The sequence below is a fragment of the Colletotrichum karsti genome, assembly GCF_011947395.1.
Source record: "Colletotrichum karsti strain CkLH20 chromosome Unknown Scaffold21, whole genome shotgun sequence".
Taxonomy (NCBI): Eukaryota; Fungi; Ascomycota; class Sordariomycetes; order Glomerellales; family Glomerellaceae; genus Colletotrichum; species Colletotrichum karsti.
In genome coordinates, this window is record NW_024065921.1 from 785,305 (window position 1) to 811,946 (window position 26,642).

The following is a 26,642-nucleotide window of genomic DNA, read 5'->3' on the forward strand; positions in this document are numbered from 1 at the left end:
GCCAAACTTACACGTGACCAGATTTCGATCGGGTTTAGCTCTCAATCGAAGCATTCTTACCCGATTAGGAACGAAGTAAACAGAAGGTGACAGTGATTGATCTGAAGCAACGTAGCTCCAAGCAGTAGCAGCAGTTGCCTCATCATCAGTGACTCTTTAAACTTTCATTTGATTACCTTCAAATCGTATTCGCCGCGATTGACAACTGGCGTAGCATATGTTTCCGCATCAACATCAATATCAACACCAAAACGTTACCTGAACAACAACAACAACAACAACAACATAACTCGCAGCAACGCAACCGCTATCGACCTTACCCATAACGACTGGTTTCACCCAACACGAACGCACCTTGGAACCGAAGCCGGCCTACCTTCTGTATCAGGGCACGAGAGGTATCTATCAGGCCAGTCGACGGCTAGCAGCTCGCCGCCGGCCCTGTGCACAACAATTTCGACGCATGATCGGACATAGCATTGTTTGCGGCCTCCTTTCACGGCGTCGATATTTACCTGTTCTTTGACTCAGCTGATAGCGGTTGACTTATCTTCGACGCAAGGATGACAGACGGCCTCCACGAAGTAAGAGATCGGGGTCCACGACATGTGAGCGAATTCAAAGACAGTCTATCGAGCCTCCCATGGACATCCTCTAGATGTCGCAGACTCTTGAGACCCCTCCAATCTCGTGTTGCCGCTCTGGAGAGGATGGCAGCAATGGAGAAGCTGGGGTCCGGAGAGGAACTGTGCCCAGGCGAAGGCAGCCTGCCTCGCGAACAGCCACCAACCAAGAGACTGAAAACCAGGGACGGCATGGAGGTATCCGTCGGCCAAAGAAAAGGTCTTCAACGCACATACTCGAGAAAGGCGTCCTCCACCGTCAACAGCAACAATACGGTAGCCCATCTATCAACGAAGCCATCTAACCGGCCCCGAGAAACCCCCAAAGCCCCACAGCCTGGGATTGTGGCGACCCCGATTCTTCGCAAAGTGAGGTATCACGAATTTGATACTGCACCGGCTTCTACGGTTACAGGTCAGGAGGCAGAAGGTACTTGCGACATCACGAGGATGGCAAGCCGAAGGCACTTGGACACGGCACTGAACAACTTGAGCCGATCACGGTACATGTATTCCCCGTCGAGGTATCAGCTTTATGAGGGAATCCTCCACGACCTGGACGTATTGCTACATGCAACGTCACCTCGAATGTGCCCGGCCGGCAAGAAGTCGTTGCTGTCAATGTGCCTGCGGAAAGTGCCCCAGTATGCCTCGCGGGTTGAGACATGGGAGAAACTCGAGAAGCAAGCCCAGGGTTTATCGATGAGAAAACTCGGTTACTCTCTCCTTGTTTATGACGAGCTGGAGTTTCTAGGCGGCGCGGGCAATGGCTGGGGCCATCTCCGGGTTCTGCTGAGGGCACATGGTATTCACCTCTTGCGAGTAGTTGTTGACGATGGCACCCTGGACGATGCCTTTGTTCGCATTCTGGTTAACCACTGCAAGGTAGTTGGCTGCCACCACGAATCCGCGGAGCTCATGGAGTCTTTGCTTTGTCGTTTTCATCCCATACCACCCAAGACCCACGGAATATGTGAAAATAGCACTCAAGAGACCCTGGTGTTATTGTCAGACCTCGTGGGTGATGATCACATGGGCTCTTACCTACTCAAAACTATCTCGCAATTACTACTTCAAGGACCGCTTTCTACCAGCATACTATCGACGAAGGAATTCAGCTCCATGTGGACGGCATCGTTGTCGTCGATACTAGATGGCAAGACCAATCCTTGGGCGATACGATTCGTATCCACGGGATTATCAATACTATCAACGTCCTCGCCTGGAAAGCGCAGGACTCGCACGCCGGAGGCTACCAGCGCAAGGGAAAACCCTGCCCTCCAGACTTTGATTGGCGTACTTGGCGCTATCTCGGCCATGGCCATGCTGTCCCAAAATTTCGGCAGTGCGGCGGGCATGGCAGAGAAGCAGCGCCAAGATCGAACACAAAAAGTAGTCTTGCAGGTCGTCGGAGAGGCAATTGCACTAGTGATGAGCCAAGGCGGTGGAAGGGAGTCGAGCTACCCATTATTGCTGGCGGCTTTCCTTTCCTCAGACACTATCGAGACACTCGGCATCGCCACCAAGACGGCATTGCAGACAATATGGTTCCAAGAGAACCAGGCACGCGAGACTTCTGGCATGGCCAAACAGCCTCAGCTGCACAGCTCAACCGTTGCTCTTGTTTGTTCCATTGCTCATTGTTGCAGCAAAGCAACATCTCAGCCTTCTAGTCACTACTTTGCCGCGGTCTGCAAGCTGGCTGAAGAGTTGCAGATCCCCAGACTGAGAGAGTTACGGACCGACGGTGCATTTCTTTTGGCTCAGGAGACTGACGATCTACGAGATCTTATCTTTGCAGAGACTCTGATGGGGGGGTCGCCGAGCGAGAAAGGATTCACGAGACACCACAGGCCGAGAGGGGCCTTATTCTCAGGCTATCGATGGGAAGAAGGCATCAGCGAGTGGATTGCTATGAGTCCCGCGAAGCGCCGGGAAATCATCGCCAACAATGACACGGTTCTCCGTCGGTCCAGCAGGAGTGGCCGTGGAAAGAAGAATGCTTCCGTAGTCTACTCCGGACCAGAACTATCTGCGGAGGCGGCGGGAGCTGCCGACGAAAGCGGACCGCAGATGTCGATGAACGAACCGGACGGGTCGAGCGGGCACCATGTGGATCGGCGACGAGCCGGGAAGAGAAAGGCGGTGCATGACGGACCTCGTGTTCATAACAGCAGGCTCGAAAAGGACAAGGCCCAGAACCAGCTAGGGAACGGAGTCGACGAGCTCAGTGCGACGTTCCAGGAGAATCACCTGGGAAAGTCTCGATTGGGCAGTACTGCCGTCAAGACTTGGGGAGGAAGCCAACGTCGGACCCGGACCGGTAAGACGGGGCGGCGCAAGGCTCTGGCGGACTTGACCATCTTGACCAACGTGACTGGCCTTGACGACGACGAGCTAGGATTGTAATGAATACAGCAGCAAGTAGATGAATAAGGCATCTCTGTATGGCGGAGAGCCAACAGATTCAAAACATCTGTCAAGTGTTGTTTCAGTACCTTGTCGCGCTGTGGAGTTCCTGGGTGCACCAACAAGGGGGTTCCTTCTTTCTTTTCCTCCTGCAGCCATTTCTTCTTCCCGACATGACCGGTTTCTTCTATCCGCACTCTGCTTCTGCTACGGCGAGGATAGGATGCAGTGGACCACCGCGCCTGAATGGATGGAACATTGGTCGTCCGGAAGAGGAGACTTGCAGAGAAGAAACCGTGGACCTGCGGAGTCGTAGTTGGGGTGGGCGAACGGCTATCTCGGCGAGGATTGTTTGGGAGAAGATCCGTGAGGTTTAATCGTTCAGACAGCAAGGGAAGATGATGCGTTTGTCGTCACGGCCGCACGTCACCGCTAATGCTCCGGGCAAGAAGGACATGGTGGTACATGAAAGAGTGAAGACCGATTGATATGGTTGGGATGAGAAACACCAAAACAAGCGCTGGAGGGTTGCTGCGTTGAGAGAAAGGTTTTAAGATGAGGTGGCAGACCATTTGAGACGCGGGCAGGTATTGTGAGCGCATGGAGTATTCACGGAGAAGGGGAATGGGTGAGGGAGAAACTGCCACTAAAATTTGATGTGCTGTCAACGTCAGATTCGCTGGATTGGACCTCACCCGCAATGCGAGCGGCCAGACTCGGAGACGCCCGAAATCAATTTGATAGGGCTTTAGGACATTCTAGAGAGCCTAGGTATCCGATTCCGTACTTTGAGCGACACCGGGGGAACCCGAAAGTCGTGGGCAGAAATCTCGGGCGAGACGTAGTCCAGGAACCGAAAAGCGGAAATGTTCCCGGTCGAAGGATGAACGCCGTCGATCGTGATCTGCAGATTGGAGGGTATTGCTGTGCAGCCGTGACAAGATCACTTCAGCGGACACTTAAACCCTAGGGTAGCTCCTATAAAAAAGCCTAAAGTAGCTCCTATAAAAAAGTATACTATTTAAACTTCTTTATTATTATATTAATTAGGCTAAAACTCTACTTTATATATTATTTACCCTATTATTATTACTATATAGCTATTTCCCCCCCTATATTCTATTATAACCTTTAAGATATTAATTATTTCCCCTTCTTCTTATTAAGCCTCTTTAATAGTATTAAGAATAGCATTTTAATATAAGGTATAAGCTAATATATAGAGATAGCTAACTAAATAGTATTTACTTTAATAAGTATTAATTAAAAAGGATTAGTATATATTTAATAGAGTTTTATAACTTAACTAAATAATAATATTACTATAAATAATAATCTTTTAGAGCTATATATTATAGAGAAAAAGCTAAATTAATATACCTTTAGAATAATTAAGCCTTTAATATATTATAATACCTTTATTCTTAAGAAAGTATTTAAAGGAGGTCTTATTTTATTTAATAATTACTTAAAGGTTATAAAAGCTATTTTTAAAGTTCTAATAGAGTATTTAAATAACTATTAATATAATAATAAGTATTATCTTAAAGAAGTTAAAGAAGTTTAAATAAAAAGAGAAATAAAAGAGGAAATTAGTTAGGCTTTACTATTTAATAACTTTATTAAATAGAATATAAAGATCTAAATAGATAAAGCTATTTATAACTACCTTTTAAATAAATTATATACTTAAAGTTTAAATTTTAATAATTTACTCTTAAGTTAAATTAGGAGGGAACCTACTTATTTATAGTATTAAGAATAATACTAACTTTATTACTATATTAGGTTAGAATACTAGTTATATAGTATATAAATACGCTTTGCTTATATACCTTAGGACACTTAAACCCCTACTTGCTATATGTATGTATGCGCCAACTCGTTGTATTTTTGCCTTTCGCCCACTATTTGTTCTTACTTGTATGTAGCACTGGGAATAGTGCTGATTTTGTTGCTGTATTGGGTTAGAATACTGGTTGCATGGCGCACAAATGCGCTTTGCTTACGTACCTCAGGACATTCGTTCGAGCGGAGGATTGGATATACCCCAACCACTACCACAGACTCTGGTCGCAATGTATCTCACGCGCGCAATGAGTCGGACGCCTCCGTCGGCGGCTGGATGATACTCCAACACGTTCTCGACGGCGAGGACGTTTGTAAACTTCTATCAGGATGTGCAGGTGGATCGGAAGGAGCAGGGGTAGAATGCGACGGTGTTCGCAGGCGATGAAGAAGCACATTACGTGTCAAACCTCTTGGTAGCCACCAAAGAGTATCAAGAAGCGGACAATGTTGTTCTTCGTCGTCTCAGAATGCGATCCAATCATGACAGCTCTAGCCGAGGGGAGTAGTTGATCTGCAGATTCCCCGTCGTCACTGACATTGGCCGGGCTATTGGCACTGACATTGATGTTGTTGTTTTTGTTGTTGTTGTCGTTTTTGTTCTGAAATTGTGCACGCTGGCGGCGACTGTTCCGTCGATTTGTCTGTTCATACTCAACGGTGTCAGCGGCTTGAGTCAAGGCCCGCGCGGCGAGGGCCCGAGAAACATGGGAGCGTCCCGACATGACTTGTCCCATGTCTTTCAAGCCTAAGCCCGCGGCTGTAAAGCGAATGGATGAAACGCCGTCATCCCGAAGAGAAAGGTTTGGCGTCTCGTCTTGTGAGATTGTTTGCGATCAGCCCGACGATTGACCGACCAGCCGGCCGAGGGGCAATTTCTCAGGCCATGCTTCACCGGGCAGACTCCAAGACGTCTCCAGAGCTGTCAAGAGAGAAACCACTGTGTAGCGAGTATGGAGGGGGAAAAGCCAGCGACTTGGCTGAGCTTGGGTAATTTCGAAGTTAAACCAAGACGTGCGATGGTGCTGTTGGCTAATGTGTGTGATTGACGATAGCAACCACACCCCAATCACGAAGATGAAATGTTCGCATGTACTGAGTACGTTGGTTGTCTTTGGCGTTTAGCAACCTAGATCTAGAACCATCATGTCCGAAGTTGCTCTGGTAAAAGAAAGTCGGAAAATTTCCCGATCAGATGGGACAAGACGAGAGTCAAGAAGTCTCGCACCAGCCCCAAGCAAACCAGAACCTTGCCTGGTAAGGACATAGGTAGCGGCGTGTCAGACGACATCCCAAACATGGCAGGTCACAGGCGCACAAGTGCAGCCGAGGGAGATCGGGTCCGGTTGCTTCAGACGGGCGCGAAAGAGGTGGATGGCATCTTGTTTTGGACGTGTTATATCTGTAAGTGTGGTGACGAAGCAACGCAGCGGCAAAGAGTATACGGATAGCGAGCGGGTTTGTGGTTGAGTCGAGTCGCTGCTGCATATCTATTAGTGTGTGTCGGTGTGAGACTGGCAGACGTGTGTTGATACTTGTTTGAGGGCCTTTTTGGCGCCATGTCTTGGTCTGAGAAGGTGGGCGGAATTGTTCTATTGGTCCGTTCAAGTTGGTTGATGATTGATGAGATGGGGAACTGGGGTTCATCGGCTGATCCTTCCCTGACAAGACCGAGACGCACATGGGCTGATACAGATGGTCGTGTTGGCCCGACTAGACTTGCGCAATCGCAGTCACAGCCGCCGCACTTGGGTGTGACGTGTGACGTGGAGGAGAGACTGGACGGCACTTCCTCTCGGGCGCTCGAATTCCAGTGGAAGGCGGACGTCGTTTGGCCGTTTGGCCCTTGGACCGCCCCGCCTCCGCTAGTACTTCCAGGTCTTTCTGATTGCAGCCCGGACCTACCTACCTAGGTACACTAACTAGGACGCACCCGGACCCCACCGGCCCCTCTGATTACCGCAGGTGCGTGCCTAAGGTACCCGTGGACTGCGTAGGTAAGGTACCTAGTAAAGGCAAGTGGGCAGCCGCAGACGCGGCTTAGCCGTCGTTTCAGAGTCTGGAGGGATCCATCTCTCCACCACCGGGCAGCCATCACGATGGAACCTAGGTAGGTACGGATACGGATTGGAAGTCGGTGAACGGCTACACTAGAACACCAAAGTGGCAAAGGGTGCTCTCCAGAAACATCATGCCCAGGCTTGCCACGAGGCCAAGGAACACTAGGCAGGACGGCACCTACTTCTAAGGTACTCAATAAATCAAGCCCCATTGCCATCGTAACCGCAACAACTACTACGTACTGTAACTACTTTTGCACCAAATAAGGCACCTCATGGTCAAAATAAATAGACTTTCTCCCTTTTCTGGATTCTATCAACTCCTCCCACCCTACATCTGTAGAGTAAATGCCGGTCTTCTGAGCACTCACCAAGCGGCTGTTTATTTTGGCGACAGGGTGCCTGTGTCGCAGTCACGACGGCTGCCTCAGTACTAACTGACTTGAGAGATTGATTGGTCTATCATCCATCTACGGATATCCCGAGCAAGAGTTGTAGTTGCAGTAGCAGCTGCACCTGGCCACTATGAAAATGAATTGCAGCTGAGCTGACTGCGCGAGGTAATGTTATCGACCAGCGGCGTCCCTGTATGCGCATGACATGGAGCACCCGACTGGACCAGCTGCAAGGTACGGATCGTCTCACTATCCAATCAGAGGCTGAACCGCCGGCCTTGGCCAGGGACTTGAGAGCTGGCTCATCCAGGCATCGTCCAGTGGTGATGGAAATAAATATGACGCGCTAAAATCTCTACGTGCCTTGCCTAGGTAGGTACCTAAGTGGACGGTGCTCGGATAAGGTACCTTAACGCCAGGTACTGCACCCTGCCTGGTGAAATACCCACGAGGAAAGGTAGGTAGCGAAAAAGTGCACCTTCCTTCCTTGCCTTCCTTACACTTACTTACAGTGAGGAGTGTCTAGCGTCAAAGGGTAGGTATACCTGGCACTTCTGGCTGGCCAAAGAAGAAATTGTAAAAACAAATAATATAATAAATGAATAAGGGAAATAAATTTATCGCTAAGAAGAAAAGAAAGCTGATTTGGATCTCGGTATGGTGCTAAGGTAAGCTGAGCTTTCGTTGCCCGAGCGTGTCCATCCATAGGTACCGTAAGGTAGTACTCTCGAATCCTACCTAGGTGCATAATGGACATACATCCCTGCTGCGACCCACCCCCCTTTTTTCTTTTTCTTCTTCCTCTCTCATCTTTTGCCTCTCGTCGTACCCTTGTCCGTTGTCCCGTCCTGTCCTTGCCCTGCCATCCCTGCTTGATGTCGGTCACTCTCGCACCATGCCATCCCGTCCTCACAAAACCAATTCATCCTCTCATATCGGCCGACAAGGAGGAGCAGCAAAAGATAACTAATGCGAGATGGGAAAGGAGGTAGCCCTCGCGCGGCGCGTGTGTCGTCTTGGCCTCTGCATTTCTGTTCTGCTACAGATGACCAACTCCAGAAACCAGGCCCTGACATCAACATGCGGTACCCATGATGGCGAAGGATGAAGGACAAGGAACGAACCAACTGCCGTACGGACAGACGTTCCTAGTGTGATCAGTAGCCTACAAGATAGGTAAGGTAGTCTAAGGTAAGGCAAGTCGGATAGTTCACACACAGCAGCACACTTACGAATACTGCGGTAGCCCACCCTTGCCGAGCCCTCCCTGTCATGTCATGCCCTGGGCTGCCATGCATCTCCCTGCATGACCCGGGTCCGCGCCTCGTCTCGACTTGACTTGCGTGATGATGTCTGTTCAGAACGTGATGAAGGGCGAAAATATAATTCTTCTTGTTTGACCCCAGGTCCTCCAGATTGCTGTGTGCTGCGCAGTGGCAATCCCGCCGTGTAACGATACTTGGCTTCTTTTGAAAAGAAGGAAAAAGAAAAGAAAAAAGAGCGGTACCAACGGTGGTTTCTGCCTCTCTCTCTCTCTACCTTAGTATCTATCGTGAGATACCATCTGCCTAGGCACCTAAGGTAGGTAAGCAGTGCCGTCGGTATGGATTACGTAGGTTGGCATTGGATCTGAACATCATCACTCAGAAGGGCCCCGGCCAAGGTATGGTGCAGAGGAAGATGGGCCCTAGGGTAGGGCGCAGGCAGGTGATCCCGTTCCATCTATCTGGGGACGCCCACATCAGCGACCCGGAAAATGGTGTTTTAGTCGTCGTCGACGGGGGTCGTATCAGTTCACACCCGACTCCTCTCCACAATCAAAAGTCCACCCCTCCTTGTCGCTCCTTGCCCATGCAGTAATAGTCGCCGCGTCTTCTGTTCTCTGCGTCTGCGGCCCAAGTCCCAACTTTGGTCGACCTACTACTTACTTCCCTACGAATATCCGGGCCGCCCAAGAGACACCCACGGGTACTTACATCACCGGTCTCTCTCCCTCACTTCCACTCTTTGCTTCCTTCCCTCTCTCCCTCTCCCAATACTCACTCATATCCGAGTATCTTCTTTTCTTGTCCTTCTCTTCCTCCAGCCTTCCCAACAAGGCCTGAGCCCCGTGTGACGTCGACCTTCAAAGACGTCCTTTTTACTTCCTCTCCTGTTGCCGTCACCTTCAATTTCTGCATTGACTGCACATTTTTTTTTCTTGTTTCTCTTCCCACGGCTATCCCCTTTGGAAGTACCCATCGCCGGTTTCGAGATATTTCCAAACGACAAACGGAACACAATCATCTGTTGTCCACTCAACTTCTCATAAATACTGTTTCGTCATCCGCTCAATCAACGGCCTATCTTTCCCCTCGTTCACGCGCAGACGTGCTACGCCGCCCTCCCCCCCGCGATCCTCTGATATCTGGTCTCGACTTTGCTGGGCAACGATTGGGCGATATTGGATTAGGAGGACGATAGCCGGAACGCCTACGACTCGACGGACCCTCTCGCTTTTTAGTTTTGCTGTGTCAACAAATTCCCGCACCGCCAAAGACGATTTATCACCATGGCTGGCGGCGGCGGCACAAAGTCTCCCGAGGAGCAACAGGCGGCTATCAACGCCGCCTTGGAGAACAAGGCCCTCTCTAACTATTTGTACTACATCATAGCATGTGTCTCAGCTGCCGTCATCATCTGGAGAGTCTGGACCGCCATCGTTAAGTACGTTCGTCATGTCGCCTGCCTCAACAACGACAACCAACGCTACTTCGTCGAGACCGATTCCAAGTTTGCCTGGATCAAGCGCAATGTCCTCTACGCTCCCATCTTCAGCAAGCGTCACAACCGCGAAATCCAAATGAGCAGCGCCATCAACGTCGGTACTCTGCCCAGCCGCCTGCAGCTTCTGTTCCTCGTCGGCTACTTTGGCACCAATGTCGCTTTTTGCGTCATCAACATTCCCTTTGCCGGCTCATTCGCAGCCGCCGCGGGACAGCTTCGTAACAGGACCGGCACTCTTGCTGTTGTAAACATGGTCAGTATAGTTCCCCCCCAAAACCCGACATCTCGGAAATGGCCCATGCGCTCTCCCACCCGGTTTGCTCTCTTGCAGGCAAACACTACAATTATCCGCTGAAGATTTGCTGACTAAGGCAAAGATTCCTTTGTTCCTGATGGCTGGACGCAACAACCCCCTGATCAAGCTGCTTGGCATCTCTTTTGACACATTCAACTTGCTGCACCGTTGGTTCGGTCGCATCGTTATCCTTGAAGCTGTTGCCCATACCCTTGCCTGGTGGGCTAACAAGGCCAATACTTCAAGCTGGGAGTCTGGCTGGCAATCCATCATCGCGGTCCCTTTCCTGCTTTTTGGATTCGTTGTGAGTAGATGCTGTCCGAGTCGACGAAATGGTTTTAGCTAACCGACTTATCAGGCAACCTGCTCGTTCGTTGCTCTCGGCATTCAGGCCTCGAGCCCCATTCGCCACGCCTTCTACGAGACGTTCAAGCTCCTTCACATCCTGCTGGCCATCGCGGCTGTTGTTGGTACCTGGTACCACTTGCAGATGAAGGCGCTACCGCAACTCAAGTACTTGTGGCCAGTCATCATCTTCTGGGCCGGCGACCGCGTCTGGCGTGCTGCTCGCGTCTTCTATGGCAACGTTGGACATGGAGGAAGCACGGCGCTCGTTGAAGCTCTCCCCGGAAATGCATGCCGCGTTACTGTCACCATGGCCCGTCCCTGGACTTTTGGACCCGGCCAGCACGCCTACATGTACCTGCCTTCCCTCAGCTGGTGGCAGTCCCACCCTTTCTCAGTTGCGTGGGCCGAGGAAGCCGAGGACCCCCAGGCTGAAAAAATGTCTCTTAACCGTCAGGATATCCTGGCCATGCGCAAGACCACCATGTCCTTCATCATTCGCGCTCGAACTGGAATGACCGATACTCTGTATCGCAAGGCCGCTGCGAGCCCCGATGGTCGCATGACCACTTCCTGTATGATCGAGGGACCTTACGGTGGCCTGCACAGCATGCGCTCATATGGTACCACCATGCTGTTCGCCGGCGGTGTTGGTATCACTCACCAGGTCCCTATCGTCCGCGATCTCGTTGCCGGCTATGCCAACGGCACGGTTGCCGCCAGAAAGGTTGTTCTGGTCTGGATCATCCAAAGCCCCGAGCACCTTGAGTGGATCCGCCCATGGATGACGGAGATTCTCGCCATGGAGAAGCGTAGGGAAATTCTCCGTATCATGCTCTTCGTCAGCCGTCCTCGCTCTACCAAGGAAATCCACAGCCCTTCAGCCACCGTCCAGATGTTCCCCGGCCGCCCCAACATTGAGACGCTTATCCGCGCTGAGCAAGAGTCCCAGGTTGGCACAATGGGCATTAGCGTCTGCGGGCCCGGCGCTCTCAGTGACGAGGTGCGTCGGGCTGTACGCGACCGCCAACATGACACCGCCATCGACTTCAACGAGGAGGCCTTTTCTTGGTAATGGGTTGGCTGTGAAGTGTGTCATCGGCGCGTATGCTTTATTTCACGGGCGCCACATGAATCCATGGAGATGACTAAAATATGGGTTGAGGCCAATAGACAACCAAAGTCAGACCCTTCAAGAGCTCTTGTCTAGGATTTGTTCAATGTACATATAGGGGGTTCAACACAAGACCGTAGTAGATATGTGATCCATGTTAGTAGTCAAGAGAAAACGCGGAATTAGCCGCCAGATATTTGCCCGCTGTTTACACATACGTGTGTTCACCAAAAGAATCTGCTTTCGACGAGGCCTGCAAGTTTTATCTGCATGCCTTATTACATGTAAAAAATCTACATTCCACACATGAGTGGTAGACAAACAGAGGGCGATCGGGTAAGCCAAGCGTGCTGGCACTGGATCAAACGGTCACCCTGAGACTTCGCTCACATCCGGACTACTGGAAAACCCCTTTCGTCCTTTTTCTTTCTTCCTTTTTTTTTTCCTTCTTTCTCTTGAACGTCTACAGATAGGCAGCATGACCTATTATGCAGACATGCTTCCCTATACGTTGACTGATGTCCAGCAGCCTGCCCTTTTCCTACACCTGGGTCAGTGACATCGATACTGCCGCAGACTGGGGAGCTCCAGCGGGCCCGTGTGCCTGCACCTGGAATGGAAGGTAGGATCCATCCTATCACACCCAACATGCCTAGGTAGGTACCTACCTACCTACCTACTTAAGTACCTTCCATCCATTGGCTTATCCGTCCTGTCACCTGCCCAGGCCATTACTTCACCTGTGCTACTGTTCCTCAGGTCAACTGTCATCCCCCCGCATCTCGCCTTCTGCTTTCCCCAACTCCGTGCAAGCTCACCATTCAGACCCCGACAATACCTGTCATCCCGCCTCCTCTACCCTATTACGATCTTCCTCGCGGAACTTATCCCCCTTACTCTGGTTCAAGCTGAGGGGCTCGCCGACGTGATCCGCGACCTGATTTCGAACGACATCACGAACAGTTCCTTAGACTGCGGTCCTCATCCCCCGCGCAGGCGTGCCTACCCTCGCCCCCGTCGAGGGAGGCTTCCAACGATGGGCTTGGCGTACAACACATATCTCAACAGCAGCAAGGTGTACGGCTGCAAGACTTGCAAAGCACATTTGTCGAACCATGAAGACATCATTAGCCGGGTACGTTCCTCGCCTCTTCTCAACCTAGGGAGAGACAGAAAGCAAACAAACAGGACGGAGAAAGACGACGCAGACGTTGTAGAAAATATGCTGACCGCTGCCTCCCTCTCATCTGCTCAGAACTTTCGAGGCCAACATGGCAAAGCCTACCTCTTCAACAGTGTCGTCAACATCGAGACGGGTGAGCCAAGCGAGCGAAACATGACGACCGGCCGCCACATCGTACGTGACATCACCTGCAAGCAATGCAAGGAGACGGTTGGTTGGAAATACGACAAGGCATACGAAGCCACTGAGAAGTACAAGGAGGGCAAGTTCATACTCGAGGCTGAGCTCCTTTGCAACGTCACCTGATGACGCGATGACCGTTGTTCGGGCGCGCACTATAAAGTATTGGTTTATTCTTACGCGAAGGAGTTTGGAGTTTTTCTGCTGTCACAGAATTAAATGAGTATGACACGTCTACTTCGGGCAGCGTCTTAGGTGTTTTGAGATGGTTATCATTGAGCGCCCACGTAGGCGATTCCTCACCCCTGCGTCTAGACGGGCTCTCTTCTCCGTGGTAACGGAGCACATAGTTTCGGTTGGCCTGGGTGTCAGTCGTGACGGATCATCACCGCTGCATCAAACAATATATCTTGTAGCTTCAATCTGGTTCAAGTTCATTGTCTTTTGGTCAGCTCGGAATGCTTCGACCTCCCATATGTGGCTTGGTCATTCTAGAGACGCCGCCGTGAAACGCCATCTACAACTCTGGTCCGAGTTTAGGCACCCTTATACCAAAGACCCTGATATTCGACATAGAGATATCTTATGGAGACGTCGTCACTTGTGCGTCTACTGGTGTTCAATAGGCTCTTCCGGCAACAGCTCCTCAATCTCCTCCTCAGGGACCAGAAACTTGAAGGGGGGCTGGACGATGCCGTTGAAGAGAAAAGTAAAGTAGACGAGCAGGGCGAAGCCAACAACCTGTAGCCACTTGAAAGTCTCCCAGCGAAGACCCAGAGAGACGATCCAGATAAACAGGGTCCTGCATGTGTCGATGGTAGACCTGGAAGTAGCAGAGACGCTTCTGGTCACCGACAGGCCAAAGAAGTTGAAGCCTCTGGTAGGAGCGCACGTTAGTGATGACCATGCAGCGTGACCAGGAGATGTCTTACCCGATGCTGATCATGATCAGAATGCTGGATATGCCGATGGCTCGGTTCTCGGTGAGCTGCCGCCAGCCCTCGACCATGTCAAAAAAGCCGTTGCGGCCGGCGTCGGTGCGGCCAATAGCCAGGTGCAAGACTATCATGCCTATGACCGTGACGGTGAAGCCGAAAAGACCCTCCCATCCGACGACCTTGATAGGCTCGATAGCTGACCGCTCCAGGATCCATTCCTCGAGCACGAACTGGGTCGCGGTGAAGATCTGGGCTCCAGCAATAAGTAAGACGCCAACGACGGACATCAGGGCATTGGAAGCCGGAGCGCCGTCATCAGCGGCGCTCTCCGTGTTCTTGTCTTCGTGGTAGATGGCTCCGGCCAATCCGACAACGGCGACACCGAGAACAACACCCATGAGCGAAAGCCACTGGAAAAGGTAGAGATGCCTGCGCAGGAAGATGACGCTAAACAGGCCCACGAACAGTACGAGCGCACCCCGAGTCATTTGATAGATGGAGGCAACGACGAGGAGTAGACCAATGTTCATCAGCGTCGTGCCGAGAATGTCACAAATGGCGGGAAGGGCCAGTAGGAGGATGCGATGGCCACGCAAGATAGCGCCATAGCCCTCCTCCTGAGGTTTGTGTCGTCGATTGGGGTTCACGAGCGCGGTGTTGGCGTCGTCGGTATCGTTCGTGTTAACAGTTTCGTAGCCCTCGCGGGATGCTCCGGGGCCGTAGCGACGGTAGAGAGCCATCAGGCCGACTACCAACCAACAGCCCATCTCGCCGACGAACATCTGCGCCGTCTGAAGAACGGGCTGGTTGAAGTACAATCGCTTCGAAGGGTCTTCGGAGTCGCAGTTAGCGACGCATTGCATGTCCTGGTGGGAGGGGTTAGCGTTTTGGTGCTCGTTCAGTATCGGCGTTTATGACGATGGATACTCACCTGGTATTTAGTGAGCAGGGTGTTGCAGACACCCGTCAGCAGCATCATAGCCACGAGAAGCGGAATAAGAGCCCTCGACGCCATGATGGATTGAATGGACAGCCTAACTACCCTGGTGCCTGAGACTAGTTGAAGAACAACAGGAAGGGGGAGATGAAGGGACAGTGTTTTGGTTCAAGTAAGGTTCTCGAAAGTGAGTGTGTAAATGAACACCTTCACTGTTGGTTGGGTAATATCGGGAACCTTAGGACAAAGAAAATAGCTTGAGGAGAGAAGTTCAATAATGGAGAGAGCCAAAGGTCTGCCGACCGCGGACTTGGGACGCAGATGTGGATGTGGATGCGGATGCTGATGCTGATGTGGAACGTGGAGTGCAGGCGTGAGGTAGATAGGTACCTAGGCACCTACCTACCTAGGTAGGGTCAAGTTGGCGGCTTATCAGCGGAAGTGGGTACGGATACCTGGGTCGGGATCTCCACAGTCACGGGCACTAGCTGACCTGAGATAGGTATCTTATCGCACTAAAAGGGACTCGTGAAAGGTCCATGTGACATGCCTAGGATGAGACAGAGAGGCTGGGCAATGTACTTAGTATCTTAACGTACCTTAGGTAAGGTACTATCAGGTCGGTGCACCTAAAGCAAGATTGGGCGCCACCTGACGAGAACGGGAATAATGAATGTCCTATAAGCGTTTGGCTTTTGTGAAAATGTCCGAAGCTTACACAGTATCGCCATGAAATTTATCGCCTGCTTTGATTCGAGGGTTATGTCCACAGAGGTTTATGACGAGATACTGCCTTCTTCAGCCTGATCTTAGAGTAGTGACTTAGGCAAGCTATATTACACTTTCTTACAAGTAATGTCATTGAAATAGCCTGAATCTCCGATGGCAGCACATAATTGTAATATGTAGTTCGCCTAAGAAAAAGGGATCGTGAGATAGATCGGAGGCGTTTGCGTACCGGCAGTACCTTTTCCTTACTGCAAGGTACATCTCGCTGACGACGCAAACACACCGCGGAATCCCTCCCCCGCACCACGTACGTCACAGATATCTACCTTGACCCATAGCCCTGCATCTGTCGCAAAAGTCTGTCGCAAAATTCTACTGCCACCTGCCTTTACCTGACCAAACATGAAAGACCGGCGTAGCTATCGAAGGCACGTGCAAAGCAGGCCAGACAGCATATACTGAGGGTTGCATTAGGGATATTATAGCTAAAGGTACAATACTGTTGATGTTGATCATGAACATCAAACACCAGTCTTACTCTTCCTCTTCTCCTTAGGCGCCTTATCCTTGATGTTGTTGAAGTGCTGGATTCCCAACTCCTTATCCCTTTCCAAACGCTCTTGGTCTTCCTTACTAACCGGTACTCCTTCAATGCTCTTGACTTTCTTGCCTTCATGAAACATCATCAACCCTCCCGTAGCGGCTGCCAGGCAAGCGAGAGCCACGAACAAGCCTGTGGCCCAGCTAGGCCTGGTGTACCTGTTCATCCCCCACATGAACCCAGAGAGGACGCACTGCAGAAACGTATTGAGCACGTTGAACCAGATAACGAAGTCCATCTTCCAAACAGGCGTTGGTGGCGCTCTGACGCCCGTTAATGGTGGATTTGGAACGGCCTTCTCGGGGTGCGGAATGTGAAGTAACGGCCGATCATCTGACAACTGAATAACGGTCTCGGGGCCAATGTTGACGGGAAGCTTGTCCGATCCAGGAAGACGAAACCAGCCGCGATGAATACCAGCCAGGCGACAGAGCGCCTCGGGCTTCTTCAGGAGGCGGTATTGTAGCAGAAAGTACAAGTCGCGAAACCTCCACGGTGCCAGCCCAAAGCCCGTCACACAGAACAACGCGTTGAGGATCTGCGAGTCCCACTCAATCCATTTGCGACGTGGTGAGTTGATATCCTCACATGATGGGTAGCACATGGCCGGTGAGGCGTTGCAGAGCAACAGGAACAGCATCCCACCCCAAGCGACAACGTTGAGACCATACAACACAACGAAGAAACCGAGCGGGGTGCACGTGTAGTTCCAAAAGGCCTTTGCGCCAATCCGCGTTGATTGCTTCCAGTCGTGCTTCGGTGGGAAGTGATATCCGTTATCGTAGGGCTCGTACAGGTCCTTCTCGGCCGTGGCCACGGTGGCTTCGGCGGCGCTCGTCGGTATCCTTTGTGCATCCTCCACATTGTGCCTTTTGTCGTCATCGTGCTTGTTGTTGTCGGGAAGTTTTGAGTCGGTCGGTGACTGGTCTAGCGGCACGTTCCTCTCTTTCTCGCTGTTCCCAAGCGAAGACGCTGGCCGAGACATGTTTGTAGGTAACTGTATCGATTTCGACGAAAAGAGGAGGCCTTGTTGAGAAGAGTTCCGAACGTGGGATGTCGTGCGACGGGATATGCCTTCTCGTGGCGATGTCGTCAGGGCGACTGGATGGGTACGGCGGGTGAAGAATAAGGCAAGACGAGTGCCAAGGAAAAGTGACCAAAGGTTTCGAGGTAGGGCGAAGGGAAGGACATGCAAGGAAGGGGTATCTGAGCAGGACGCGACGAAGCGTGGAGAAGGAAGAGCGTGAGCCAGGCGTTTTATTCAAGAGATGAAGAAGACACAGAATATGTTTGAGTGTTTCCAAGTACATGGAACATGTAAACGGTGGGGAAACAAAGCCGCGCCAACATGGAAAGTCTCTATCAAGATGAAAGAGCGATGGGAAGACGGAGGAAAAAGGGGCGGGGACTGGGGCTGAGGTAATGGCACGAAGAAAAGATAATGAGGTATACTGCATGGATGGAAACCTGGAACTGTGGCGCGGATGTGTTGATGTGGTGCCCTGGGCGCTCTATGCAGGCCTGACCTAGACCTTTGATTGGGCAAACAGGCTTAAGCTGAAGATACCCGACGTGCCCCAAGCACAGGCATAGATACTCCGTCAGTTACGTCAATATGCGTGTTTGATGCGACGGCCGTAATGATCCGAAGAGGCCGTCAGCCAACCCGCTACAGAAACCGCGGAATCTACACTGCGCTGTGAGGTCACTCGAGGTCAGACACCCTCCAGAAAGGCCAAGCATTTTCCATGCCCGACGCTGGTTGGCCGAGAGCCCACTGGTTACGTAGGCTTGCAAGGGAGGCACCACCTTCCGTCTGCCGTGTCTCGTCCCTGAGCTAAGATAGTACCTACTTGCGGCGTTTTTGTTTTATTTTGTTTTTACCATTTTCCTTCTTTGGACGATACTGCGTTTTGGATGAAGAGGGGAGAGCCAAATCAACGACGTAGTCTCACGAACTCAGCTTTGAATGGCTGGCTGGTGTCGGATTCCCCATAGCGCCAAGCATTATCATACAAGAAGGCATAGTAGAAAAGGAACAATCCACTAGCATGACCTTCATTCGTTTATATGCGCGCCTGTGAGTGATAAACCGAATTGTGTACTACGTACAACCGATGGCTATTGATGAAACCTTGCCTTTAATTATCATATTGACAGCCCTAAAGACTAAAATAATAGTCTAAAGAATGCGGGGTAGCTCCCCCTATAAGGAAATAGCTAGGTTATTTAATATAGTCTATTATTAACTAATACTACTATTAAAACTAATATTTATACTTACTTATTAACTACTTTTTAACCCCTTTTTAACTATTATTTTACTTAATACTTATTTAAGATCTATTTAGTATTAATTATCCTTATTAATTCCCCTAAATTATCTTCTTTTTATACTATATATAGCTAGAGCTAGTTTATAGCTATTATTAATAAGTTTCTATAGGTATCTTTATATTAGCTTAAAGCCTAAAGCCTTACTATAAAAGCCCTATTATTAAGGTAGTCTATACTATATTAGAGGTAGTAATATATACTATATAAAACTAAGTAACATAGCTAGATATACTACTAGTTTAACTATAGAGTTTAGATCTATTTAATAGCCTCTATTATTTTATAAATTATAACGTCTTTATTACTAAGTAGCTATAAATAATATATAAGGTTAGAGATATTATAAATATAGTACTTATTACTAAATTTAATAAGTAGCTAAAAAGTATAGTTATCTCTTAATATAGCGTTAAGTATAAAAAGGGAAGTGCTACGCCCTATATTTAAGTATCTAAGCTACTTAATACGCCTTTATATACGTTTCTTAATACTAGGATTTCTTAGTTCTATTTTATACTATATAGTTAATAGGAAAACCTTAAATAGTAATAAACCTAATACTTTTTTAAATTAAATAATTACTATATAAATTGAAGTACCTTATGTAGATTTATTAGCTAAAGGCCTATTTTGCATATAGGCGCGCTAGGCGTATAGAACGTCCTATATATATAGGTGCGCGCGTAGCCCTAGGGCTACAGGCGCGCCCATACGGGCCAGTTGCGCAATTATATAAGGGCGCTACTCCTTACGTAATTACGCGCATGGTCTGTGCGCTGCGTGGTTAGGTATTTAAGCAGCCTATACCGCCTAAAACCTATGAGCGCTGTGAGGTTTAAACTTACTGCGCGCATATAAAACGTGCGCGCCTACTAGGCTAATAACCACTCAGCTAAGCGCCTATAGCGTTAAGTATAGCCTTAATATTAAACCTTATTTTAAAGTTTACTATATAATAAGATTAATTTTAAGATATTTAAATAATACTTCTATAGTTATTTAAGTTATTTAAAAAGTACTACTTAAAGAAAATAATCTAAAATAAAGAAGAAAAGAAATAGAAACTACTCTTCTCCTATATATTATACTTTATTTATTAGAGAGATATTTAAAATTATAATAGTTAAAGCTATTTATAATAAAAAGTATATATACTTATTAGATTTTAGTAATTTTTCTTTATATTAAACTAAAGTAAATCTTCTTATATAAATACTAAGTATAGTATTAAGCTTATTTATCTTATAGTTTACCTACCTTTTATTATTAGGCCCTATAAGGGTTTGCCTCGCTATAAGTACCTCGGTCTAAAGAATGCGTAGAGTCAAAGAGGCAGAACGAATGCGCCCGAGCGTCTCATGCGACCAGAGCGAATGGGTTGGAGTCTGGACCAGCCGACGGGAGACTCAGAAGACCCGCAAGTCCGGTTACGTGGATGGTGCCAAGAGTCGAGGCTCAACACTCAACAGGCACATCCCGTCATCTGCGTTATCAGGGACTAATTACTCCAAGTCGTTGCGACTGAGTTCTTACGAAGATCTTACGGAGACGCAAAGACCTGGCCATGCCTCAGGAGCATCACATACCCCCATATCCACATAACTCCACATCTGGGAGTTTTTTTCGTCCATCTTGAAGACAGATAACACGCGCAAAGCTACAGGGTATGGAAATAGTCAAGCTCGGGCAAGACTAGGCATGCTCATCAAGCACGGATAGGTACAGTAAGGTAGGTAGGTAGAGCGGCTTTTAGTAGGTCGCGCTTTTCCCGGTAAGGTACCTTAAGGTGGGAAAACAAGACAAGGTACGTACTACAAAGTGAGCCACCACTGTTTAAGCGATGGCTTCCGATTGGCGGCACCCGGTTTGGCTTAAGAGCTTTTTGGGCACCTTGTGAGGTAGAGAACTCTTCACCACGTAAGAAGGCAGTCATATTTGAACCTCGTTACCTGAACTTCCCTTCCATCAACTCTGCCTGAAGTTTTCTGTGTCAGGTTTCCGGCTCAGCCTTCTACTCACCGCTCTCTCAGCGCTGTCGTAACACACAAGATGGCAGGTGAACAGCATCTTGTCGACTTGACCGCCCTCGTACTCGGCAACCTCGCGGACCAACACGACTGGACTGATGTCCATGTTCAAAATGACGGCCGGCCTAGACCTCGGCCAATTATCACCGGTCTCCCTCCCACCAGGCTTTACATGCACCCCGACGAGCAAATCGAGGCACTGCAGGTGGAACAAGCCTCAAGCAAACGCCCAAGTCGGGCACCCGAGCATGAATGGGTCCTTCCGGTTCACCTGAGCGAGCAATGGACTTTGTCTTCCTTCGCCACCATCTTCGACTCCATCGATGCCTTACCTCGCGGTCTCACTCTTGAAAAGGGTTCTGATGCATCTTCGGGCCGGGATTGGCGAGGTGCAGATCGCCAGAAGAGATTGTTGCTGGCCGTCGTCCATGATGATTCAACCGTCTCCTACTATCTCATGCACGAAGGCATTGTGAAGCCAAGGCAGAACTAAAGCAACGAAGCCGCCCGACCTTCTCCCGACCATATCTCTTCCCAGTATGCCGCGTCGCCTCGCGCCGTATCCCGAGCGGTTGGCCCTTGTTGCCCATTTCCGATCCCCTTGCGGCCTGCCACCATCGCTTTACCTGTGGTTCAGGCAGCTCAGTCATGGTGTAAAGATGACCTTCTGAACCTTCATCTGGTCGAAAAGCTCATAACCTTCGACGGCATCCTTCAATGGCATGATGCGGTCGAACATGAACCTAGCCAAAGTTAGATTGCGGGGTAGAACATGCCGACTTCATCTCGACGAGACACCAAGCCGCATTTACTCACCCAAACTTATCTTGTTTCTTCTCTAACAAAGCGAGAGCTTCAGGGAAGATGGATCGTACGGGGCAGCGGCCCATTTGGACTCGCAGGTTCTTGGTGTACGCCTCATCTCCATTCCATGGGATCTGTCTCATTCGTCAACCACATTCTGCACAATACGTCGTGGCCCGACTCTCACCTCCGCGTTGTGGACACCGATGCTGCTGATCACACCAAAAGGCCTGACTACGTCGTACGCCGTCCTGAGTGCGGGCGAGAGACCGACAACTTCGATGACAACGTCAGCGCCGCGACCCTCCGTCGCCTCCTTGATCCGCCTTTCCATGCCGGCCCGGTCCGTCTTGAAGTTCAATGGCTCCGCGCCGAGGCTTTTGGCCAGTTCCAGACGACTATCCACGCTGTCGATGGCAAAAAGATGCTTGGGCCGATACTCGAGAGCCGCCACGATGGCGCAAAGACCGACGGGGCCGCATCCGACCACGACCGCGGTGGCGTTGGTTCTCTCCTTCTCCTTGAGCATATTGAAACCCGACTTGGCACCGAAAAAACCCGTGGGGAAAATGTCGCCCATGAGAATCAATGCTTCGTTCGAAATGGTGCTAGGTGCCTTCACGGAGGTTCCGTCGGCATTAGGGACACGCACGTATTCGGCCTGGCCGCCATCAAGAGCCTCGCAGCCGAATAGCTGACTATTGATGCAGCGAGACGAGTAGCCGTTGTCGCAGTAAAAGCAGTTCATGCTACGAAAAGGCTTCTCAGCCATGGGCCTGACCACGGAGGAGCGTCGGAGGATACATACCATGAGGTAGTGAAGGGGGTAACAACGCGGTCGCCGATCTCGAGAGTTCTCACGTTTGATCCCTTCTCGACCACTGTTCCGTTGAATTCATGGCCCATGATGTAGCCTGTCTCGGATGACTGGTGGCCTCGAAAGACGTGCAACTCTCTGGTATGCCATCAGTTGAGTGATTAGAGTCTGGAGTTGAGATGGGGAACGTCTCACGATCCACACAGCGCGGTCGCCTGCACCTTCACAATGATGTCGTCGTCATTCTGGACTTTCGCGATGTTAGTCGTGACTGGCGGCGAGACCTGCTGACAGCGGCGAAGGCACGGGTTAACAAACGGGTAGGGATGGGACGTTGCTCAACAGAGACGTTCTTGGGTCCGTTGAAAACAACAGCGAGCATGGAACCTGCGGGGGACATTGCGGGATCGGAGAGGGGTGAGGTCGAGGGAACAATATGACTGGGACGAGGAAAGGTTTTCGGGAGCGACGAGGCCTTGGCGGTAGCCTAAAGAAGTCGTAGATGAAGGAAGAATATTATCGAGAAAGAAAGAGTCGCAGGCGGAATATTTGTCGACCAGTGATGACAATGGTTACGGTGATAACGATGATGTGGCGCCACAGCCAAATTCGACCATTATCCTCCACTCGGTATCGGCTCGGCTCCGTTGTCGCACCCGGTAGTCGGGGTACGACCGTGCGAAAACGAACGAACGCACACAGTTGGTACCATGAAGTCGAACTCGAGGCAACCCGTCGTCAAAGGTGCCCGTACTTTACTTCATTTTCTCGGACAAGGTCGAAGTTGATCAAAGCAGCAATCTACTTTTACCGCCTCACGACATGCGTGGTGCGGAGAAGCGAAAGCGACTCGGAACTTCGGAACTGGGCCAAAGGGCCCCCGGGCTAGGTAAGGAGACTCTGGATCTCATGGTATGATCGCTCTAGGTGAACGCTAGGTAATGGTACGCTACTCTGTTCCCATTAGTGAAAAGGTGATGGATGAAACATTCGTACGATGTACGAAGTGTCCATATTTAGTTGGCTTAGCAATTGAAGAAGTGATATTTTACCGGCGCTAAAGGTCCCATCTATTCACACCTTCTGCGTCAAGGTTAAGACGTGTGACCATGGGTTATGAGTAGCAAACCATTTAATTGTACGTATGGGTCGCAAGGAAACAGTCACTTGAGGTTGACGAAGGAGACGCTTTCACTGTTACCTGTTGAGGTTACCTAACTAACCTTACCTTAGGGTAAGGTACCTTAGGACAAGGTAATCAATCACCATCGGCTTATCTAACAATCAGAGCCTCAGGTACAGGCAAGGGAACTTCTTGCGTGCCATGCACCAAGGGCTACGTCAAGCAACAAATATCACAAACCAACTATTCCCAGTACTACTTACAGACAAAAAAGATCCGCGTGCACCAAGGGCTAGGGGCTAGGAAAGTGCCCTTCCGCTCAGTTCCGTTGAAGAACCCAGAACCCCCCGTCCGGGGTAAGATGGCGGGGGGGAGGCAGTGTCACGGTGAGTGTCTATTCGAAGGCACCTCAGGTATGTAGGTCCAATCAACGTGATGCACCTCATATATCCAAGGTAATCAATCCTACCTTAGGTACCGAGGTAGGTACTTGAGGTACTTTTACTTGATCAAGCCCTGAGATGTGTGGATACTTTTTGGAGACATATGTCGCGGACTTGGCAATGACACTGGAGGCGCAGAAGCCGCCGTGTAGCTCTCGCCGTCACGCCGTGGTTCTGTACCCACGAGGAATGCATACGAACAAATGTTTAGATGAGGTGATGGGATGGAAATTCATTAAACAAAAACGCGGGGAGAGTATGGCCGAGATTTGGCGGCGCACCACACCTAAAGCCCCGGAGGACCCCTTGGTCTGTGTGTGACAGTGCACGGCAGTGTCGATGTCGGGTCCATTGGTGACCTGTCGAGATAGATCTAATTAACGCCCAGAATCGAAGCCAGCCTCTGCCCGATGGAAGAAGGGGCAAGGCAAGGCAAGGCAAGGTTGAGCTGGGGTGCCTTCTTGGCTTTTTAGTCTTGACCAATGGAAATGATGCAGCCTTGACTGATTCGCCTAGCGGATTGAGGCTTAGAGGCTTAGCGGCTGGAGTGCATGGGGCTATCGCGGGCACGGGTGGGTCTGAGGTGGATCTTCCGGGCTGTCAGCATCGCAATTGGACGGACGCGGCTGAAGCAACCAATCATTTGCCGCGGCAGGCTTTTCTGTCTTTTGCCCTGCATTGGAGAAGTGGATGGTGGGGAAACGGGGCCACGTTGGGTTGGGTTTGCTACCGCGAGATGTACACGAAGTACACACCACCTCCGCTCGCTACTTTAAACCACTTGGCCTTCCAATGTAAGATTCAGCAAGTGGTATTTTGATAAGTATGGGAGGCGTAGTGCGGTGGGTATAGTAGTAAAAAGCTGTTGGTTGAAACGAAGAAAACAGAAAACAAGGGCGCGTCGGAGTCCCTGGATTCTAGGTGCTTTAGGTGAGGATATCTGACAAACCAGGTGCGCCAATAATGTAAGAAACAGCAGCGGAATAGAGTTTGATGATTATGGCAAGCCCGTCCGGTATGGCATGGCATGGCTTGGCGTGGGACCAGCGCAGTAGCTGTTACCTGCCTTAGATACCTACCTAGGTAGATACTCATAGGTACTTGTCCGTACCTCAGTGCAATGGGATCCAATTGGAAACGCGACTTCATCGGGCGTTGGCAGACATTGGCAGCACTTGCGCAATCCGAGGTTGCTAAGGTTTCTGGGATGGACAATGCTACCTACCTTGCGGTACCTTCGTGTATCCCTGCCTTGAGCCTCCACCTCCATCCCGTCGTCCACCCAGTGCATTGGGTGCGGCTATTTCACTCTTGACCCTAGGTACCTACCTACCTTAGGTAGTGTACGGATAGGCAGGTTTGTGCCTTTGTTGCGTCTTCCCCTCAAACGTCTCTCGGCCGTCCAATCCTCGTCTCATTTCACTTCATTCCATTCCATTCCATCCTGTCATCAGGTTGGTCCCTGGGGACTGGGAGCAAGACCTCTGGGAAGTCAAGTCACCCTGTCCCGTCGCGTCCCATCTTCCTTCTCCCCGCCCCAACCACCCACGTTGAGGGCATTACCTGACCGATAGCATGGATCCATGACTTCGTCCCCCGCTTCCGAGAGCCACAGAGAGCAGCGTCGCCTTGCCGAGATAATCCCGTTTTGGTCAGGAGATCCGAGAACCTGACCGCTGGTTGAGGGAGTCACGGAGTGCCAGTTTACCTAGAGTCCTAGAATGCCTCATTAGCATTGGATGCGCCTCGGCTGGTGAGGTTTCAACATTGGTGCGCCGTCAGGAGAGCAGCCAGCGGTACACGTACGGGCGGATAGCACCCCTGTTAGTTGTTTACCAGCGCGTTTGCGTCATGTTGCCTTGATGATTATCTTGATCATGACTTTTATCCAAAGGATACCTTGGTCGAGCCAGGTACTCAAGCAATCAAGGCAATGCGGCAAGGCAGTGAATGACAAGACGGGCGAGAAGTGGCATGAAGTAAGTTGAGCCGTGTCTCTCCAGGCTGGATCCGTCATCCAACGACCGGGACGCTGTACCTCCTTGTATTGCTGGTCCGTTGTTTCCCCTCACCGATACCTTGCAGAACCTGGCTTTAGCCTCATCTGACAGCACAGGCGCAAGGTACCTCCTACCAGAGCAAACCACTGTGAAGTTTAGAACTCATGGGCAGACCCTTTCCTGTCCTTTTCCCCATCCCATCTCAACCCCATCACCTACCTATCTTTCTCCAGTTTCCATTGACGGCAAGCACCCATCTCCGACCCTGTGCCTTTGGTGCTACCTGACATTGTACGGACACCGCCTGCCAACCCGAGGTACCTAGGTAGCCTACTTACCAACCTTACATACCTAGTACGTACACTGCGGTACCACGCCTCCTCTTTCTCCCCACCCCATGTCTGATTTTCCGCCATCCCTGTCTGTTCGCTTCCAATCTGGCTACTCGGCATCCCGTCCTCATCTCTGCTCGACTCCACGTCCCTTTCTTTCCCATCGCTGGGGTCACGCGGTCCCTCAAATCTATCTGTGGCATTCATATGCTCCCAAGAGATTATGCGCTAAAGCATCCCAATACTGCCCTCAAAGACACTGGCATCGGGCCACTACCAGACAAAACAAGACCAGTCGAGAGTCAAGACAATCACACACGCCTACGAAGAACCGTC

At 50.4% G+C, this 26,642-nt stretch overlaps 6 protein-coding genes across 6 annotated transcripts; 3 read left to right on the forward strand and 3 right to left on the reverse strand.

The window, feature by feature from the left end:
• Positions 1–1,745: 1,745 nt before the first annotated feature.
• CkaCkLH20_07041 (uncharacterized protein) lies at positions 1,746–3,032 on the forward strand (the record flags this gene model as incomplete). Its single annotated transcript, XM_038889758.1, has 1 exon — positions 1,746–3,032. One exon carries the CDS (start codon positions 1,746–1,748, stop codon positions 3,030–3,032), a length of 1,287 nt encoding a protein of 428 aa, XP_038745121.1.
• Positions 3,033–9,886: 6,854 nt separating this feature from the next.
• Positions 9,887–11,816, forward strand: CkaCkLH20_07042 (ferric reductase like transmembrane component; the record flags this gene model as incomplete). The annotated part of the gene is made up of 3 exons (XM_038889759.1): positions 9,887–10,354; positions 10,479–10,700; positions 10,755–11,816. 3 exons carry the CDS (start codon positions 9,887–9,889, stop codon positions 11,814–11,816), a joined length of 1,752 nt encoding a protein of 583 aa, XP_038745122.1.
• Positions 11,817–12,693: 877 nt separating this feature from the next.
• CkaCkLH20_07043 (putative yippee-like protein) lies at positions 12,694–13,344 on the forward strand (the record flags this gene model as incomplete). Its single annotated transcript, XM_038889760.1, has 1 exon — positions 12,694–13,344. One exon carries the CDS (start codon positions 12,694–12,696, stop codon positions 13,342–13,344), a length of 651 nt encoding a protein of 216 aa, XP_038745123.1.
• A 483-nt stretch (positions 13,345–13,827) lies between these two features.
• On the reverse strand, positions 13,828–15,171 carry CkaCkLH20_07044 (uncharacterized protein; the record flags this gene model as incomplete). Its single annotated transcript, XM_038889761.1, has 3 exons — positions 13,828–14,095; positions 14,151–15,022; positions 15,088–15,171. The coding sequence occupies 3 exons, from the start codon at positions 15,169–15,171 to the stop codon at positions 13,828–13,830; spliced, it is 1,224 nt and encodes a 407-aa protein (XP_038745124.1).
• Positions 15,172–16,343: 1,172 nt separating this feature from the next.
• Positions 16,344–17,408, reverse strand: CkaCkLH20_07045 (uncharacterized protein; the record flags this gene model as incomplete). Its single annotated transcript, XM_038889762.1, has 1 exon — positions 16,344–17,408. The coding sequence occupies one exon, from the start codon at positions 17,406–17,408 to the stop codon at positions 16,344–16,346; it is 1,065 nt and encodes a 354-aa protein (XP_038745125.1).
• A 4,025-nt stretch (positions 17,409–21,433) lies between these two features.
• Positions 21,434–22,808, reverse strand: CkaCkLH20_07046 (putative alcohol dehydrogenase; the record flags this gene model as incomplete). Its single annotated transcript, XM_038889763.1, has 6 exons — positions 21,434–21,530; positions 21,604–21,725; positions 21,779–22,340; positions 22,400–22,546; positions 22,604–22,658; positions 22,727–22,808. The coding sequence occupies 6 exons, from the start codon at positions 22,806–22,808 to the stop codon at positions 21,434–21,436; spliced, it is 1,065 nt and encodes a 354-aa protein (XP_038745126.1).
• Between the last annotated feature and the right edge of the window lie 3,834 nt (positions 22,809–26,642).